The sequence below is a fragment of the Meleagris gallopavo genome, chromosome 2 (genome assembly GCF_905368555.1).
Source record: "Meleagris gallopavo chromosome 2, MGAL_WU_HG_1.1, whole genome shotgun sequence".
Classification (NCBI taxonomy): domain Eukaryota; kingdom Metazoa; phylum Chordata; class Aves; order Galliformes; family Phasianidae; genus Meleagris; species Meleagris gallopavo.
Window position 1 is genome coordinate 41077650 of NC_139405.1, and position 18619 is coordinate 41096268.

The following is an 18619-nucleotide window of genomic DNA, read 5'->3' on the forward strand; positions in this document are numbered from 1 at the left end:
GGCCTTCCAGTACATGAAGAGAGCATATAAACAGGAGGGGGAACGACTGTTTACATGGGTTGGTATTGAGAGGACAAAGGGAGGTTTAGGTGAGATATTAGGAGGAAGTTTTTCACCCAGAGGGTGGTGACGCACTGGAACAGGTTGTTCAAGGAGGTTGTGGATGCCCCGTCTCTAGAGGCATTCAAGGCCAGGCTGGATGTGGTTCTGGGCAGCCTGGTCTAGTGGTTGGTGACCCTGTCCACGGCAGAGGGGTTGAAACTGGATGATCTTTGAGGTCCTTCTCAGCCCAGGCCATTCTATGATTCTATGATTCAATTTCCCTACGCCTGTGCTTAGCCTATATAGATGGGCCAAACCCTCCTTTTCAGACCAAAGCCCTGTTTTCAGGCTATGAAGCTACATTTATTTTGAGCTTCATTTCAGGCTCAAAATTCTCATTGTTAGCAACAGCAGCCTCATTTTGGGGTTCAAGATTCATTTTTGCATCAAAAGATGACTTTTTGAGTCCTAGGGCATATTTTCCTGGCCCAAAGCCTTGGGTACAGGGCTGGATCAAGGCTGGACCAGGACATCCTCCCACAGCTGGACCCAGCTCAGTGGACAGGGCTGTGGGTTGCTGGATCCCGGCCCTATCATGGCCTTGCTGGGTCACGGGTTGACGGCTCTGGGGATGACACGGGCGCCTAGGGACGGGACATGGTGGGGAGGGCCTAGTGGGTGGGCAGGGACAGGCAGGGCTTTGACAGGGCTTTGATAATTCCCCAGTTTTGTTAATTTCATTCTTGGTTGCTGGTTGTTCAGTCTTTAGCCTGAGTTCTGTCTGGGAATATGGGAAAGAAATCCCGATGAACTGAATTCCCTTTGCCAGAAGGAGTGGATATTTCTTAGCGACAGCTTAGACATTTTGCTTTTACAAAAGACTTGTTGTGACAAGAAGCCATACAGTGTGCTCTGCTCAGGAGTGGCATCATCCAGGAGGGAGTGGAAACAAAACCATGCTGTCAAGCACACGCAACTTCAATTAGTTTAGCGAAGGGGTCATCGTGGCTTCTTTGCACCAATCCTCCCAGTCAAGTGCCATGATTCTTCCTGCTTGCCACCTATCTATATGTCCCCAGCATGGGCAAAACACTCTGGAAAAAAACCTGAGTAGTTGATAGGTGTTCAATACTTCAGTGTTTTGGCCAGTGAGAGCTCCCGTAGTCTCACCCTGAAGCAAAGTGAGGACTTTGGCAAAGTGTCAGCGGCCTTTCTGGCCTTGCTGCGTGAACATCAGCACCATGGCAGGCCTGGGATGCGTAAAGGTAATTGTCTGCAATTGTCTTGATGTTACATCGCAGGTACCATTCCAGGCTATGTTCATGCCACCCATTGATAAAACTGGGCAGAAATAGCAGAGCTGGCACGGAACTGTTTGCTCTGGGAGTCATGTATGTATCTAGAGCAGTAGTACACCGTTCTCTCGGGGCTTAGTACAGCCTCCTTTTCAGAACATGCATTGCACCACGCTGCTGCTTCCTTCCCAGCTAGAGTCCCCGCTCCCTTGTTGTGCATGACACTGCCTTTCTCTTTCCTGAGAATGGCTCTTTGCTCTTTTCTGCAGGGACATTTCCCTTCCCTGTTTCTACCAGCTCCCCGATTGTTCCGGTGGCCCCACAGCAAAGAGAAGAAAAATTGCACTTCTCTGCATTGTATTCAAAAAATTTTACCCTTGGTCTATTCCTTCTCAAAAGGGAAACAATATGTTACAAAAAGTACAGATGTTTTCAGGGTGTAAGGGGGAAATGCCATTCCCAGCACACCAACAAAACGGTGTATATGCTCATAATGTGAGGAAATTCTTCCAGATCCGGACAGCCAGGGAGCCCAAAGCTTCATTGAATGCTCCAAAGTCTCCTTTTTTGCTCCAGATCCCTGTCCGTTTTCAGGGGTTACAGCCTCATTCCGCGGCCCACCACCTCACTTTTAAGCCATGACCCTCCATGCTGAGGGCTCAAAGCTTCACTTGAAAAATGCCGAGTCTCACTTCAGGGCCCAAAACTTCATTCTTAAAACCCAGAGAGACATTTCAGGATTCAAAGTGTCCTCTTCATTTGGAGGATGAGCAGTGAGGGGCACTTGGCTTAGCCAGTGGGGAAAGGAGCGGCTCAGTGCATGCCCGGAGGGGACAGGGGATCCACAAGAGCAGCAGGAAGGCAATAGAGGAGCGGTAAGCACTGGGCTATGGAAACGCAGAGGGGAGAGCGTGCGACGAGGAGAGAGATGAGCTTGGCCATGGGAAGTGGAAGGCATGTGAGCATATTGGAGGGAGCAGAGGCTATGCCAGCAGCTCTAGGAAGGAGCAGAAAGGATGTAAGCATGCCTGGAAGGGATGCTTAAGGGACTCAGCCATCCCCAAAGGGGAAAGGGAGGATGCTGGAATGCTGCGTGAAGGATGTGCCTGTGAACTAAGGGGACAAGGGTGACTCAGTGCTTGTAGCCAGGGTAGTAGAGAAGGCATGAAGACACACCGCAGGGAACGGAGGGGCTCTGTGTGACAGCAATGCAAGAGATTTGGAGCAGCAAACTTGGGCGTCCCGTACTCCTGGAGGTATGCAAGGGGTTGCTTCCTTTGGCCACGTCGCCCTGGTAATGCATACATTTCATGAACACAAGTGCCCTTCCCTCTGCCCCAAGGGCCTTACAAAGGGACCATTGGTACTGCTAGCCCTGGCAACTGGCACCGCGTGTCACTTCACGTCACCAAGAGTCACTAAACCTTTTGTGATGTCATAAAGCGCTCAGCAGAACTGGGGCCCCACAGGCACAGCCCTCACAAACACAGTGTCTGCAGGTGCAGGTGCAGGTGCAGGTGCTGGTGCTGGTGCTGGTGCTGGTATTGGTATTGGTACTGGCAGTGTTGGCACTGGTGGCGGTGGTGCTGGTGGTGCTCGTGGTAGTGCCCAGTCCCGACGGATCATGGAGAAGATCCGGAAGTTTTTCTGGAGATTGAGAAAGACACGGAGAAGGTCTGTGCCTGCTGGTTTCTGTTCTCGAGGGCACATAGGTGTGCTTAAAAGCCTGGGAAAATCAGCACATGTCCTGATGACGGCAGCTCAGCCCACAGGCAAATTCGGCCTCCCTGCACATAGCTCGTCCTGTGCATATATACCTTCCAGAATGACAGGACACCCTTTCTAGACATCATTTCTTCCCCTCCGGTCACCCCCTCCATCTCCTGCCTCCATTGGCCAGTATCAACTGGAAGCAGGAAGAAAGGCTGCCTGGGGCTACTGTGGGCTGCCAGCACCCCTGGGAGTAAAGCGTGCTGTGTCTTTCACAGCAGTCTTGCTTTGAGGAAAATCTTGCCGATATACTGTAGCATACAGGGAAACAACATTTAAATATGTACTAGCAAGTGTGTGCTGCTCTCTCCCACTTCGCTGTCAGTCTGGAACGGGTGGCCAAGAAAGGGCCGTTAGGAGTGCGATAGGCAGTGTGAGCAACTGAACGTGCCTTCTGTCTTTTCTAGGTGCAGCGTTTGTGTGCACCCTACGGACTGCACAGAGCAGGAAAGCCAGGGAGAAGGCCCTTTGGAATATGAAGTCAAGCAGGTGACAGTCTTCTTCTGGTTTTATAAAATGCTTGCCATGGCATCCTCTTTTGAGCCGATTTCCTTAAATGTTGACAATTTCTATTCTTTAACTTTGAACAGGCAGAGGGCAGCGCAGATGGAGTAGCAGCGGCAACTTCATCCCCGCTCCATCTCTCCAACATAGATGGAGTGGCAGTGCAAACTTCTGAGCCGCTCAGTCTCTCCAACAGAGATGGAGAGGCAGTGCAAACTTCTGCCCCGCTCAGTCTCTCCAACATAGATGGAGTAGCAGTGCAAACTTCTGCCCCGCTCAGTCTCAGCGAGACCTTTGAAAGACGCTCAAGCTCAGCAAACGATGCTAAGCAGGGATTTAAGAGACAACTTGAGCCCTCCTGCGTAGAAAACCTCCCTGGGAACATCTCTGAGTTGCAAAAGAGCAACAAGACCTTGCCTCAGCAGCAGAAGAAATCCAGTAGCAGAGCTCACAGGCGAAAGAGACAACTGGAGCAATGGGAAGAAGTGCTCGAGGAAAAGACATTGCTTTTAGAAGCAAGAGAAAAAGCATTTCTCCAGGCCCGGAGGCAGACGAAGGAACGTCGTGCTTCATACCTTGCAAAAGGTGAACCGAGAAAAAAAACTGCAGAGTGGGAAGTTCTGCAGGAACAAGTGGCCCAGCTCCAACGTGAAAACCTCTCACTGCGTCAGCAGCTGGAAGATGCGCAGAAGACCAACGAGGTAAGAGCAGTGAGTGATGTCTTTAAACGCGAGACAGACAAAGTAGAAGAAAAGGTCAGGTGGACACTGAAGTAGAGCAGCTCCCAAAGGCATCTGGCGCTTCAGGAATTTACCAGCTATGAGCTACCCGCCGGGAAGGCCCTCCCTCCAGTTGCCTCTGTTTTGTTCCCTTTCTGCTGCCATTTGGCAAGTGGCGAATCCCAGCTCTGCACCCCAGTGAGGGTCGGGCGATTCTCCTCTACCACTTTTCTTCCCTTTGTGGCTCACTCAGAAATATGATTCCTAAGTATAGGAACTGGTAAGCAAAAATAAAAACGCAGGCTTTAGTTTTTTACCTTTTGCTTCACACTCCTGCACCATTGTTTCTGTAGAGAACAGTTGGACAGCTGCAACAAGAACTTGCTGAGGCTGTTGGAAAGCAGCACGTCGCAGAAGCATCCCTGAAAATTTCTGCCGACTTGAGTGACTCACTGAAGAAAGAAAACTCCAAGTTGCAAGAGGATTTGGACCAGGCTAATGCCAAGGTATGCGACATCTGTGAACACGTTAATAGGGCTGAAGCTGTTCATTTCCTCCAACGAGTAAAAGAGAAGAAATAAGCTGAGAACAAGCATAGGACGCTGTTGTTTTTCCACTGCATACAGGTGCGTGACCTTTATGCGCAGCTGGAGTTGGAGCACTCAAAGTTGCTGCAGCAAAAAAGGACAAATGAGGAGCTGCGAGTGAAGGAGGCTGTTCTCAAGCAGCGCTTAGAGGCTGTGGCGGAGGATTATAAAATATCAGCGTGGATTGAAAAGAGGCGAGAAGAAAAAATGCAAGAGAAACTTGCCGACAGTTCCAGAAAGCAGTCAGCTTCAGAAGCATCTCTGAAGCGTTCTGAAGATTACTGCCGTTACCTGGAGAACGACATCTTGATGCTGAAGGAAGCCTTGGACGAGGCTAATATCAAGGTATGCAGTGCCTGTGAGCATGTTGGCGTAGATTAAGCTGTTCTTTTCTCCTAAATAGAGCAAGAGAAGAAATAATCTGAAAACAAGTGCAGGACACGTTTATCTGAAAGCAGTAAAAGAGACGTCATTGTTAATGATGGTTTTCCTGATCAGAGCATGATCTGATCTGAAACAGCAACAAAGCCATCTGCTTTCAGCCACAAATAAGAGGCAATCCCTTGCTGCAAAGGGGCAGTGAAAGCTCTTATTGGTCTTCCTAGAGTGCATTACTCTCCTTGCCTGCTCCCCTTTCACTTCTCAGAACACAAGCAGCTTCTTGGGGAGCTCACCTTCAGGCTGAGGGGCAAAGCAGTGGCATGGGAGTTGCGTAATTCTGTTGAAGCAGTCAAGTGCCTTTGGCTTGGAGCCATTCTGGAAAGAAGGGTCAAGACTGCAGCAGTCTTCTCAGCAAAGATTAGAAAGTCGTACTTGCTTTAGAAAAAACGCACCTCTTTTCCTTGGCAAAAATTACAGCCTCAGTGCATTACGCTAGGGACTGCATCAACACACGCATCCGAATGAGTTCCCCAGAATGTGGGGATTTTAGAGCGCTCTGATTAAGGGAGATTGTTTTTTCCACTGCACACAGGTGTTTGAACTGACCGTACAGCTGGAGGTGGAACGGGAAACCTTGCTGCAGCTAGAAATGACAAATCGGGCGCTGCAAGACCTGGTTCACCAACATCGTCCGCAGGCCACTGCAGCGGGCCGCAGCCCATTCTCACAGAATGGAAGGCGGCACGAAGAAAGTGCCCCAGAAGAAATGGGGCCGAAGCGAGAGCCCAGCCGCTTTTTTCCGGTAAATTGATGCGCCATTTCTATCTGTATCCACACCACGTTGATTTGTCGCTGTGCTCATTGCTTTTAGGAATTTTCTGTTAGACGTTTAGTCCTTATTGTTAGTGCAGTGCCTCTGGCTTCCTTGCAGGGAAGCTGGAGAGCTGAAGAGGGGTGTGTGAAAGTGTCGTGTGATCTTGGTGCATAAGAAATAGGCAGCCTTTTCCTCATCCCCTTCCTTATAGAGGTGGAGGTAGCTCAATACTAGCTTTCACATAAAAACAGCAGAAAGAGCAGGCAAAAATAACATTGTACCTCTGACTGAGGTAAAAATAACATTGTAAAAATGACATTTAGTCATTTCTGACTTCTTTCCTGAGTGTTGATGGTAGGGATGAAGCACGGCTCCTTCATTGAGCAGGGCTATCTTGTTTCCATTGAGCATGAGAACTGGCTGCAAGGGCGCACGGATGTGGCACTGTCTGCCTCTTCCTGTTTCTTCAAGTTGCATTGTCTTCTTCTGATGCAGGCAACCTCTCAAAGCAGGCTAGAGGAGATCAATGCCAAAGAAGCAATGTTTAGAAAGCAACAGAGGCAGAGAATTGCAGCTCTGACATCAGAAATGGAGAGAGCCCAAAGCATGCATCAGGAGAGCCTGCGGCAAATAGCACACTGGCAAGCAGAGCTAGACCTGTCAGAAAACCTGTTCCGGGTGGGTGAGGACATTAGAAGAAGCCTTGCAAATAAATAAGGCAAGTAAGTGAAAACATTTTCTTCCTTTTCTTGGTGGTGGTGGTTGCCATTTGTTTGGCTGGGTAGTTTTCCCTCAAGTAATACAATATTCCTCCTCTTCTCACGGCTGTTCTACCCAACATCCTTTGTCTTGGTTCCAGTCCACATGATGGGTGCCCGTTCAAGGCAGAATACTTCTCACAAGAGCTCACTTTGATCCCGTCTATTCCTGAGGACTGTTTTCTTTTCCGTTTCTGACTGTGAAAACTTTTTTTTCAGAAAAAAGTTAGTTAGTTTTCATGTAAGAATTATCAGTAATCTTCTCCTCTTTCCTTACCTCTAGTAGGAAAGAAGAATTATTACTATGAGACAGAAATAATCCATTCAGTCTCGCTCGTGACGGCACCTCTTCAATTTGAGTTTTCACTGGGAGGAGAGAAATAGTCCTGTGTTCTTACTATCTTGTGGGAGAAGTCCTATAAATACAACACAGTTTGGAAGCGTGAGAAGCACAGCATCTGTGCATCCGACTTCCCTAAATCTACAACCCTACTAGCCTGCTAGTGTAGCGTAAGACCCGTGACAATGTGAGCAACAGCAGTTCTCGCACGCTTCTGCCTCTGCTAATGAGAGGCAAGCAGAAACCAAGGACAAAGGCCTCAAGATGACCCACAAAGAAATTTCTCTATCGTGAGGCCAATGACTCTGGGCAACACCAAGAGAAAACAGAGGGGAGGACCTACATGTAAGCAGCTTTACCTTCTGTTCTTCAGTGGCCGGGTCTTTCAGAGGTGGGATTATTCCCCCTATGTGTAGACTATGGAATTTCCTTTGCCACCTTCAGAAAGCTAGAGGCCTGATAGTCAAGCATGAAAAATCTTGCTTTGTCTGTGTTCCTGTCTTCCTTTGTTTCCCTGCTGGTGACTTCAAATCTCTCCAGATCTTTGCACTCTCCTATCACACCCTATAGCTTTCCATTGAGCCTTTGCGCTCCATCTGCCGTTCAACTAACATCAGCCCCCGTGTTTTCTCTCCCAGTCACTGGTGAACGTGAAGTCAGGCCTGCTGGGACCTCTCTCCTCAGAACGCTCAAGAAAGATCTTCCACAAAAATGAATGAAGTCTGGGATGCCACGTTCCAGTCAACACAGTCACACGACAATGCTTTAAGCAAAACTTTTAAAACTGAAATAAATACATATAACACTCTGTGAAAGGGGTTAACTCATTTTTAAGCCACAACCCTCCATGCCGATGGTTCAAGGTTTCATCTGAAAGATGCCGAGTCTCGTTTCAGGGTGGGTCCAAAACCTCATTTTTAGGATAACTGATAATTCCTTAGTGCTCGTAATTACTTTCTTGGTTGACGTTTGTTCCAATTTCTGTCTCAGCCACGGTCCCAAGAAGACTTTTCCTTGAGAGTGAGGCTGAGCGTAGCTCCTCTCCTTGGTGGCTCCTTGTGACAGTTTGTTTCCACCCCACCACCTTCCTCTTCTTGCCTGGCCGTTACACTCAAGGCCTCCTTCCAGCATATAATAAGCACAGTCCTGGTTACATTCAAGGCCTAAGATGGCACTAAGATAGATAGCGACCACAACACTGGCCAGTCCCAGACCAGAAGTGTCTCCGAAGCAGCATGAGCAGAGCCAGAAGGGACAGCGTAATCTCCCTGCGTGTACTAAGGCAGCCTGTAAACAGCACAAGCAAGCATTACCTGTACACAGGGTATGATGTGGCAGTTGGCGCGCCAGTTGGATCAGGGAGGTGAGCACCCTGCAGGCTAGAGAGGTGAATTCAGTAGGATTATTGCCAACTAAGTACAGGGTCATCATCTTCTAAGTCCAGAATTCCCATCCTCCCAGAGTACAGACCCCACTCGCGATACCCACCCCATAGAGAGCCAGGGCATCTGAACAAATCAGGAAGGATGCAGAAACGCAGACTGTATTCCATGGCAGACACGTGGCGGCTGTTCAGGCCTCAACACAGAGTGCCTGAGCCTTTCATTTGCATCCTGTGACAGCAGCGAGGAGAGCTGTATGAAGTGCAAGCAGGCAGGCAGCAAGCAAATGATCTGCTCAGCCTGCTTGCGAGGTTACATGATGAAATAAATGGGTTTGAAAGTGTCAAAGGGGGCTAAAAAGAGAGGAGCAGAGGAACCACACTCTGCCCTCATACAGACGGGCTTTGCCACAAGAGAAAACACAAGATCCACGGCAGCCTGTATCCTCTCGCTGCCAAGCTGAAGGCAAGAAGGAAAGGAGTGAATGGAGACATGTCCACACGCAGATCTGCCTGCGCTGTAGTGACCATGCAGCAGTGCCTTTTTGATCCTGAGGGATATGGGACAGACAAAGAGTAAAACCTGGGTGCTAAATTTTAAGAAAGCCAACTTCCAGCTCTTCAGGGTGTTAATAACAAAACCCCCTGAGAATCTGTTCTTAAGGACAAGGGAGCGCAGGAGAGTTGGCAGATATTTAAGGAAGCTGTCCTTAAGAAGTAACCGGTACCAAATTACATTAGAGGTGAAGAGCAATGTTGCAATAATTCTAACTTTGATTATATGTTAATCACTTTATGGCAGTCCGTGAAATCCTAACTTGAGTCCTCATTGCTGAAGCAGCAGGCTGCACGACGGTGATTTCACTTTATGAAGGGTTGCCTCTCAAGTACATCCTTTTAGGCCAAGAGTTATTTACTACTTGTCGGTGATTCAAGTTTAACAACTTGAATTTTTAAATGTATCTACTTTGATTCTTCTTTCTCCTCTTTTCAACACTGATATTATGTATGTCTTCCTGGGACAACTCCTTAATAATAAAGCACCAGGTGGGTGCACAACCGTGACTGCAATCCAAAGGGGGCACAGCACTAGAGCAGGTGATCGCTGAACTCTCTCAGGAGAGATAACAAAACCATGTCCCTCAGCACAACATCTAAACGTTCCTTGAACACCTCCAGGGAAAGTGACTCCACCAACACCCTAGGCAGCCCATTCCAGCGCCTGACCTCTCTTTCAGAGAAGTAATATTTCCTAATGTCCAGCCTGAATCTCTCCTGGAGCAACTTGAGACCATTCCCTCTAGTCCTATCACCGGTTACACAAGAGGAGAGGCTGACCCCCAGCTCACTACAACTCTCTTCAGGTAGTTATAGAGGGTGACAAGGTGTCCCCCGAGCCTCCTCTTCTCCAGACTGAGCAACCCGAGCTTCCTCAGCTGCTCCTCATAAGGCCTCTCCAGGGGTCATCGTTCTTCTCTGGACACGCTCCAGGGCCTCCATATCTTTTTTGCAGTGAGGGACCCAAAACTGAGCACAGTACTCGAGGTGTGGCCTCACCAGTGCTGAGTACAGAGGGATGATCACTTCACGTGTTGAGACCGCCTCTGCCAGTTAAGAAAGAAGAATGGTTGTGGTAGGCGACTCCCTTCTCAGAGGAACGGAGGGCCTCATTTGAAGTCCGGACCCGAGCCGAAAGGAAGTGTTCTGCCTTCCTGAGGCCTGAGTCAGGGACATAACTAGAAAATTCCCGAAGCTGGTTCACTCCAGTGATTACTTCCCATGATGGGAATTAATCCTCAAGCAGGGAGAGGGAGGCGATTGTCCCCCTCTACTCAGCTCTTGTGAGGCCCCATCTGGAGTACTGTGTCCAGGCCTGGGGCCCCCAGTGCAGGAAGGATATGAAGCTCTTGGAGCGGGTCCAGAGGAGGGCCACTAAGATGATCGGAGCACTGGAGCACCTGTCCTGTGAAGAAAAGTTGAGGGAAATGGGCTTGTTTAGCTTGGAGAAGAAAAGGCTCCGGGGAGACCTCATTGTGGCCTTCCAGTACATGAAGAGAGCATATAAACAGGAGGGGGAACGACTGTTTACATGGGTTGGTATTGAGAGGACAAAGGGAGGTTTAGGTGAGATATTAGGAGGAAGTTTTTCACCCAGAGGGTGGTGACGTACTGGAACAGGTTGTTCAAGGAGGTTGTGGATGCCCCGTCTCTAGAGGCATTCAAGGCCAGGCTGGATGTGGTTCTGGGCAGCCTGGTCTAGTGGTTGGTGACCCTGTCCACGGCAGAGGGGTTGAAACTGGATGATCTTTGAGGTCCTTCTCAGCCCAGGCCATTCTATGATTCTATGATTCAATTTCCCTACGCCTGTGCTTAGCCTATATAGATGGGCCAAACCCTCCTTTTCAGACCAAAGCCCTGTTTTCAGGCTATGAAGCTACATTTATTTTGAGCTTCATTTCAGGCTCAAAATTCTCATTGTTAGCAACAGCAGCCTCATTTTGGGGTTCAAGATTCATTTTTGCATCAAAAGATGACTTTTTGAGTCCTAGGGCATATTTTCCTGGCCCAAAGCCTTGGGTACAGGGCTGGATCAAGGCTGGACCAGGACATCCTCCCACAGCTGGACCCAGCTCAGTGGACAGGGCTGTGGGTTGCTGGATCCCGGCCCTATCATGGCCTTGCTGGGTCACGGGTTGACGGCTCTGGGGATGACACGGGCGCCTAGGGACGGGACATGGTGGGGAGGGCCTAGTGGGTGGGCAGGGACAGGCAGGGCTTTGACAGGGCTTTGATAATTCCCCAGTTTTGTTAATTTCATTCTTGGTTGCTGGTTGTTCAGTCTTTAGCCTGAGTTCTGTCTGGGAATATGGGAAAGAAATCCCGATGAACTGAATTCCCTTTGCCAGAAGGAGTGGATATTTCTTAGCGACAGCTTAGACATTTTGCTTTTACAAAAGACTTGTTGTGACAAGAAGCCATACAGTGTGCTCTGCTCAGGAGTGGCATCATCCAGGAGGGAGTGGAAACAAAACCATGCTGTCAAGCACACGCAACTTCAATTAGTTTAGCGAAGGGGTCATCGTGGCTTCTTTGCACCAATCCTCCCAGTCAAGTGCCATGATTCTTCCTGCTTGCCACCTATCTATATGTCCCCAGCATGGGCAAAACACTCTGGAAAAAAACCTGAGTAGTTGATAGGTGTTCAATACTTCAGTGTTTTGGCCAGTGAGAGCTCCCGTAGTCTCACCCTGAAGCAAAGTGAGGACTTTGGCAAAGTGTCAGCGGCCTTTCTGGCCTTGCTGCGTGAACATCAGCACCATGGCAGGCCTGGGATGCGTAAAGGTAATTGTCTGCAATTGTCTTGATGTTACATCGCAGGTACCATTCCAGGCTATGTTCATGCCACCCATTGATAAAACTGGGCAGAAATAGCAGAGCTGGCACGGAACTGTTTGCTCTGGGAGTCATGTATGTATCTAGAGCAGTAGTACACCGTTCTCTCGGGGCTTAGTACAGCCTCCTTTTCAGAACATGCATTGCACCACGCTGCTGCTTCCTTCCCAGCTAGAGTCCCCGCTCCCTTGTTGTGCATGACACTGCCTTTCTCTTTCCTGAGAATGGCTCTTTGCTCTTTTCTGCAGGGACATTTCCCTTCCCTGTTTCTACCAGCTCCCCGATTGTTCCGGTGGCCCCACAGCAAAGAGAAGAAAAATTGCACTTCTCTGCATTGTATTCAAAAAATTTTACCCTTGGTCTATTCCTTCTCAAAAGGGAAACAATATGTTACAAAAAGTACAGATGTTTTCAGGGTGTAAGGGGGAAATGCCATTCCCAGCACACCAACAAAACGGTGTATATGCTCATAATGTGAGGAAATTCTTCCAGATCCGGACAGCCAGGGAGCCCAAAGCTTCATTGAATGCTCCAAAGTCTCCTTTTTTGCTCCAGATCCCTGTCCGTTTTCAGGGGTTACAGCCTCATTCCGCGGCCCACCACCTCACTTTTAAGCCATGACCCTCCATGCTGAGGGCTCAAAGCTTCACTTGAAAAATGCCGAGTCTCACTTCAGGGCCCAAAACTTCATTCTTAAAACCCAGAGAGACATTTCAGGATTCAAAGTGTCCTCTTCATTTGGAGGATGAGCAGTGAGGGGCACTTGGCTTAGCCAGTGGGGAAAGGAGCGGCTCAGTGCATGCCCGGAGGGGACAGGGGATCCACAAGAGCAGCAGGAAGGCAATAGAGGAGCGGTAAGCACTGGGCTATGGAAACGCAGAGGGGAGAGCGTGCGACGAGGAGAGAGATGAGCTTGGCCATGGGAAGTGGAAGGCATGTGAGCATATTGGAGGGAGCAGAGGCTATGCCAGCAGCTCTAGGAAGGAGCAGAAAGGATGTAAGCATGCCTGGAAGGGATGCTTAAGGGACTCAGCCATCCCCAAAGGGGAAAGGGAGGATGCTGGAATGCTGCGTGAAGGATGTGCCTGTGAACTAAGGGGACAAGGGTGACTCAGTGCTTGTAGCCAGGGTAGTAGAGAAGGCATGAAGACACACCGCAGGGAACGGAGGGGCTCTGTGTGACAGCAATGCAAGAGATTTGGAGCAGCAAACTTGGGCGTCCCGTACTCCTGGAGGTATGCAAGGGGTTGCTTCCTTTGGCCACGTCGCCCTGGTAATGCATACATTTCATGAACACAAGTGCCCTTCCCTCTGCCCCAAGGGCCTTACAAAGGGACCATTGGTACTGCTAGCCCTGGCAACTGGCACCGCGTGTCACTTCACGTCACCAAGAGTCACTAAACCTTTTGTGATGTCATAAAGCGCTCAGCAGAACTGGGGCCCCACAGGCACAGCCCTCACAAACACAGTGTCTGCAGGTGCAGGTGCAGGTGCAGGTGCTGGTGCTGGTGCTGGTGCTGGTATTGGTATTGGTACTGGCAGTGTTGGCACTGGTGGCGGTGGTGCTGGTGGTGCTCGTGGTAGTGCCCAGTCCCGACGGATCATGGAGAAGATCCGGAAGTTTTTCTGGAGATTGAGAAAGACACGGAGAAGGTCTGTGCCTGCTGGTTTCTGTTCTCGAGGGCACATAGGTGTGCTTAAAAGCCTGGGAAAATCAGCACATGTCCTGATGACGGCAGCTCAGCCCACAGGCAAATTCGGCCTCCCTGCACATAGCTCGTCCTGTGCATATATACCTTCCAGAATGACAGGACACCCTTTCTAGACATCATTTCTTCCCCTCCGGTCACCCTCTCCATCTCCTGCCTCCATTGGCCAGTATCAACTGGAAGCAGGAAGAAAGGCTGCCTGGGGCTACTGTGGGCTGCCAGCACCCCTGGGAGTAAAGCGTGCTGTGTCTTTCACAGCAGTCTTGCTTTGAGGAAAATCTTGCCGATATACTGTAGCATACAGGGAAACAACATTTAAATATGTACTAGCAAGTGTGTGCTGCTCTCTCCCACTTCGCTGTCAGTCTGGAACGGGTGGCCAAGAAAGGGCCGTTAGGAGTGCGATAGGCAGTGTGAGCAACTGAACGTGCCTTCTGTCTTTTCTAGGTGCAGCGTTTGTGTGCACCCTACGGACTGCACAGAGCAGGAAAGCCAGGGAGAAGGCCCTTTGGAATATGAAGTCAAGCAGGTGACAGTCTTCTTCTGGTTTTATAAAATGCTTGCCATGGCATCCTCTTTTGAGCCGATTTCCTTAAATGTTGACAATTTCTATTCTTTAACTTTGAACAGGCAGAGGGCAGCGCAGATGGAGTAGCAGCGGCAACTTCATCCCCGCTCCATCTCTCCAACATAGATGGAGTGGCAGTGCAAACTTCTGAGCCGCTCAGTCTCTCCAACAGAGATGGAGAGGCAGTGCAAACTTCTGCCCCGCTCAGTCTCTCCAACATAGATGGAGTAGCAGTGCAAACTTCTGCCCCGCTCAGTCTCAGCGAGACCTTTGAAAGACGCTCAAGCTCAGCAAACGATGCTAAGCAGGGATTTAAGAGACAACTTGAGCCCTCCTGCGTAGAAAACCTCCCTGGGAACATCTCTGAGTTGCAAAAGAGCAACAAGACCTTGCCTCAGCAGCAGAAGAAATCCAGTAGCAGAGCTCACAGGCGAAAGAGACAACTGGAGCAATGGGAAGAAGTGCTCGAGGAAAAGACATTGCTTTTAGAAGCAAGAGAAAAAGCACTTCTCCAGGCCCGGAGGCAGACGAAGGAACGTCGTGCTTCATACCTTGCAAAAGGTGAACCGAGAAAAAAAACTGCAGAGTGGGAAGTTCTGCAGGAACAAGTGGCCCAGCTCCAACGTGAAAACCTCTCACTGCGTCAGCAGCTGGAAGATGCGCAGAAGACCAACGAGGTAAGAGCAGTGAGTGATGTCTTTAAACGCGAGACAGACAAAGTAGAAGAAAAGGTCAGGTGGACACTGAAGTAGAGCAGCTCCCAAAGGCATCTGGCGCTTCAGGAATTTACCAGCTATGAGCTACCCGCCGGGAAGGCCCTCCCTCCAGTTGCCTCTGTTTTGTTCCCTTTCTGCTGCCATTTGGCAAGTGGCGAATCCCAGCTCTGCACCCCAGTGAGGGTCGGGCGATTCTCCTCTACCACTTTTCTTCCCTTTGTGGCTCACTCAGAAATATGATTCCTAAGTATAGGAACTGGTAAGCAAAAATAAAAACGCAGGCTTTAGTTTTTTACCTTTTGCTTCACACTCCTGCACCATTGTTTCTGTAGAGAACAGTTGGACAGCTGCAACAAGAACTTGCTGAGGCTGTTGGAAAGCAGCACGTCGCAGAAGCATCCCTGAAAATTTCTGCCGACTTGAGTGACTCACTGAAGAAAGAAAACTCCAAGTTGCAAGAGGATTTGGACCAGGCTAATGCCAAGGTATGCGACATCTGTGAACACGTTAATAGGGCTGAAGCTGTTCATTTCCTCCAACGAGTAAAAGAGAAGAAATAAGCTGAGAACAAGCATAGGACGCTGTTGTTTTTCCACTGCATACAGGTGCGTGACCTTTATGCGCAGCTGGAGTTGGAGCACTCAAAGTTGCTGCAGCAAAAAAGGACAAATGAGGAGCTGCGAGTGAAGGAGGCTGTTCTCAAGCAGCGCTTAGAGGCTGTGGCGGAGGATTATAAAATATCAGCGTGGATTGAAAAGAGGCGAGAAGAAAAAATGCAAGAGAAACTTGCCGACAGTTCCAGAAAGCAGTCAGCTTCAGAAGCATCTCTGAAGCGTTCTGAAGATTACTGCCGTTACCTGGAGAACGACATCTTGATGCTGAAGGAAGCCTTGGACGAGGCTAATATCAAGGTATGCAGTGCCTGTGAGCATGTTGGCGTAGATTAAGCTGTTCTTTTCTCCTAAATAGAGCAAGAGAAGAAATAATCTGAAAACAAGTGCAGGACACGTTTATCTGAAAGCAGTAAAAGAGACGTCATTGTTAATGATGGTTTTCCTGATCAGAGCATGATCTGATCTGAAACAGCAACAAAGCCATCTGCTTTCAGCCACAAATAAGAGGCAATCCCTTGCTGCAAAGGGGCAGTGAAAGCTCTTATTGGTCTTCCTAGAGTGCATTACTCTCCTTGCCTGCTCCCCTTTCACTTCTCAGAACACAAGCAGCTTCTCGGGGAGCTCACCTTCAGGCTGAGGGGCAAAGCAGTGGCATGGGAGTTGCGTAATTCTGTTGAAGCAGTCAAGTGCCTTTGGCTTGGAGCCATTCTGGAAAGAAGGGTCAAGACTGCAGCAGTCTTCTCAGCAAAGATTAGAAAGTCGTACTTGCTTTAGAAAAAACGCACCTCTTTTCCTTGGCAAAAATTACAGCCTCAGTGCATTACGCTAGGGACTGCATCAACACACGCATCCGAATGAGTTCCCCAGAATGTGGGGATTTTAGAGCGCTCTGATTAAGGGAGATTGTTTTTTCCACTGCACACAGGTGTTTGAACTGACCGTACAGCTGGAGGTGGAACGGGAAACCTTGCTGCAGCTAGAAATGACAAATCGGGCGCTGCAAGACCTGGTTCACCAACATCGTCCGCAGGCCACTGCAGCGGGCCGCAGCCCATTCTCACAGAATGGAAGGCGGCACGAAGAAAGTGCCCCAGAAGAAATGGGGCCGAAGCGAGAGCCCAGCCACTTTTTTCCGGTAAATTGATGCGCCATTTCTATCTGTATCCACACCACGTTGATTTGTCGCTGTGCTCATTGCTTTTAGGAATTTTCTGTTAGACGTTTAGTCCTTATTGTTAGTGCAGTGCCTCTGGCTTCCTTGCAGGGAAGCTGGAGAGCTGAAGAGGGATGTGTGAAAGTGTCGTGTGATCTTGGTGCATAAGAAATAGGCAGCCTTTTCCTCATCCCCTTCCTTATAGAGGTGGAGGTAGCTCAATACTAGCTTTCACATAAAAACAGCAGAAAGAGCAGGCAAAAATAACATTGTACCTCTGACTGAGGTAAAAATAACATTGTAAAAATGACATTTAGTCATTTCTGACTTCTTTCCTGAGTGTTGATGGTAGGGATGAAGCACGGCTCCTTCATTGAGCAGGGCTATCTTGTTTCCATTGAGCATGAGAACTGGCTGCAAGGGCGCACGGATGTGGCACTGTCTGCCTCTTCCTGTTTCTTCAAGTTGCATTGTCTTCTTCTGATGCAGGCAACCTCTCAAAGCAGGCTAGAGGAGATCAATGCCAAAGAAGCAATGTTTAGAAAGCAACAGAGGCAGAGAATTGCAGCTCTGACATCAGAAATGGAGAGAGCCCAAAGCATGCATCAGGAGAGCCTGCGGCAAATAGCACACTGGCAAGCAGAGCTAGACCTGTCAGAAAACCTGTTCCGGGTGGGTGAGGACATTAGAAGAAGCCTTGCAAATAAATAAGGCAAGTAAGTGAAAACATTTTCTTCCTTTTCTTGGTGGTGGTGGTTGCCATTTGTTTGGCTGGGTAGTTTTCCCTCAAGTAATACAATATTCCTCCTCTTCTCACGGCTGTTCTACCCAACATCCTTTGTCTTGGTTCCAGTCCACATGATGGGTGCCCGTTCAAGGCAGAATACTTCTCACAAGAGCTCACTTTGATCCCGTCTATTCCTGAGGACTGTTTTCTTTTCCCTTTCTGACTGTGAAGTTTCAGAAAAAAGTTAGTTAGTTTTCATGTAAGAATTATCAGTAATCTTCTCCTCTTTCCTTACCTCTAGTAGGAAAGAAGAATTATTACTATGAGACAGAAATAATCCATTCAGTCTCGCTCGTGACGGCACCTCTTCAATTTGAGTTTTCACTGGGAGGAGAGAAATAGTCCTGTGTTCTTACTATCTTGTGGGAGAAGTCCTATAAATACAACACAGTTTGGAAGCGTGAGAAGCACAGCATCTGTGCATCCGACTTCCCTAAATCTACAACCCTACTAGCCTGCTAGTGTAGCGTAAGACCCGTGACAATGTGAGCAACAGCAGTTCTCGCACGCTTCTGCCTCTGCTAATGAGAGGCAAGCAGAAACCAAGGACAAAGGCCTCAAGATGACCCACAAAGAAATTTCTCTATCGTGAGGCCAATGACTCTGGGCAACACCAAGAGAAAACAGAGGGGAGGACCTACATGTAAGCAGCTTTACCTTCTGTTCTTCAGTGGCCGGGTCTTTCAGAGGTGGGATTATTCCCCCTATGTGTAGACTATGGAATTTCCTTTGCCACCTTCAGAAAGCTAGAGGCCTGATAGTCAAGCATGAAAAATCTTGCTTTGTCTGTGTTCCTGTCTTCCTTTGTTTCCCTGCTGGTGACTTCAAATCTCTCCAGATCTTTGCACTCTCCTATCACACCCTATAGCTTTCCATTGAGCCTTTGCGCTCCATCTGCCGTTCAACTAACATCAGCCCCCGTGTTTTCTCTCCCAGTCACTGGTGAACGTGAAGTCAGGCCTGCTGGGACCTCTCTCCTCAGAACGCTCAAGAAAGATCTTCCACAAAAATGAATGAAGTCTGGGATGCCACGTTCCAGTCAACACAGTCACACGACAATGCTTTAAGCAAAACTTTTAAAACTGAAA

At 48.9% G+C, this 18619-nt stretch overlaps 2 protein-coding genes across 2 annotated transcripts; both read left to right on the top strand.

Annotated features, from left to right (window-relative positions):
• Nucleotides 1-2961: 2961 nt before the first annotated feature.
• Nucleotides 2962-6829, top strand: LOC146544949 (uncharacterized). The gene is made up of 7 exons (XM_085218427.1): nucleotides 2962-3011; nucleotides 3515-3596; nucleotides 3698-4321; nucleotides 4684-4845; nucleotides 4966-5262; nucleotides 5891-6100; nucleotides 6608-6829. Exons 1-7 carry the CDS (start codon nucleotides 2962-2964, stop codon nucleotides 6827-6829), a joined length of 1647 nt encoding a protein of 548 aa, XP_085074553.1.
• A 6758-nt stretch (nucleotides 6830-13587) lies between these two features.
• On the top strand, nucleotides 13588-17455 carry LOC109364256 (uncharacterized). Its single transcript, XM_085218428.1, has 7 exons — nucleotides 13588-13637; nucleotides 14141-14222; nucleotides 14324-14947; nucleotides 15310-15471; nucleotides 15592-15888; nucleotides 16517-16726; nucleotides 17234-17455. Exons 1-7 carry the CDS (start codon nucleotides 13588-13590, stop codon nucleotides 17453-17455), a joined length of 1647 nt encoding a protein of 548 aa, XP_085074554.1.
• The last annotated feature ends 1164 nt before the right edge of the window (nucleotides 17456-18619 follow it).

What these genes read in the sequence shown, in the direction of transcription:
- LOC146544949 (XM_085218427.1), top strand. Translation starts at nt 2,962, where the DNA reads ATGGAGAAGATCCGGAAGTTTTTCTGGAGATTGAGAAAGACACGGAGA. An exon ending in TTGAGAAAGACACGGAGAAG is followed by an intron (nt 3,012 to 3,514) that starts GTCTGTGCCTGC and finishes TGTCTTTTCTAG; the next exon opens with GTGCAGCGTTTGTGTGCACC. An exon ending in TGGACGAGGCTAATATCAAG is followed by an intron (nt 5,263 to 5,890) that starts GTATGCAGTGCC and finishes CACTGCACACAG; the next exon opens with GTGTTTGAACTGACCGTACA.
- LOC109364256 (XM_085218428.1), top strand. Translation starts at nt 13,588, where the DNA reads ATGGAGAAGATCCGGAAGTTTTTCTGGAGATTGAGAAAGACACGGAGA. An exon ending in TGGAATATGAAGTCAAGCAG is followed by an intron (nt 14,223 to 14,323) that starts GTGACAGTCTTC and finishes AACTTTGAACAG; the next exon opens with GCAGAGGGCAGCGCAGATGG. An exon ending in CTAATGCCAAGGTATGCGAC is followed by an intron (nt 15,472 to 15,591) that starts ATCTGTGAACAC and finishes CAGGTGCGTGAC; the next exon opens with CTTTATGCGCAGCTGGAGTT.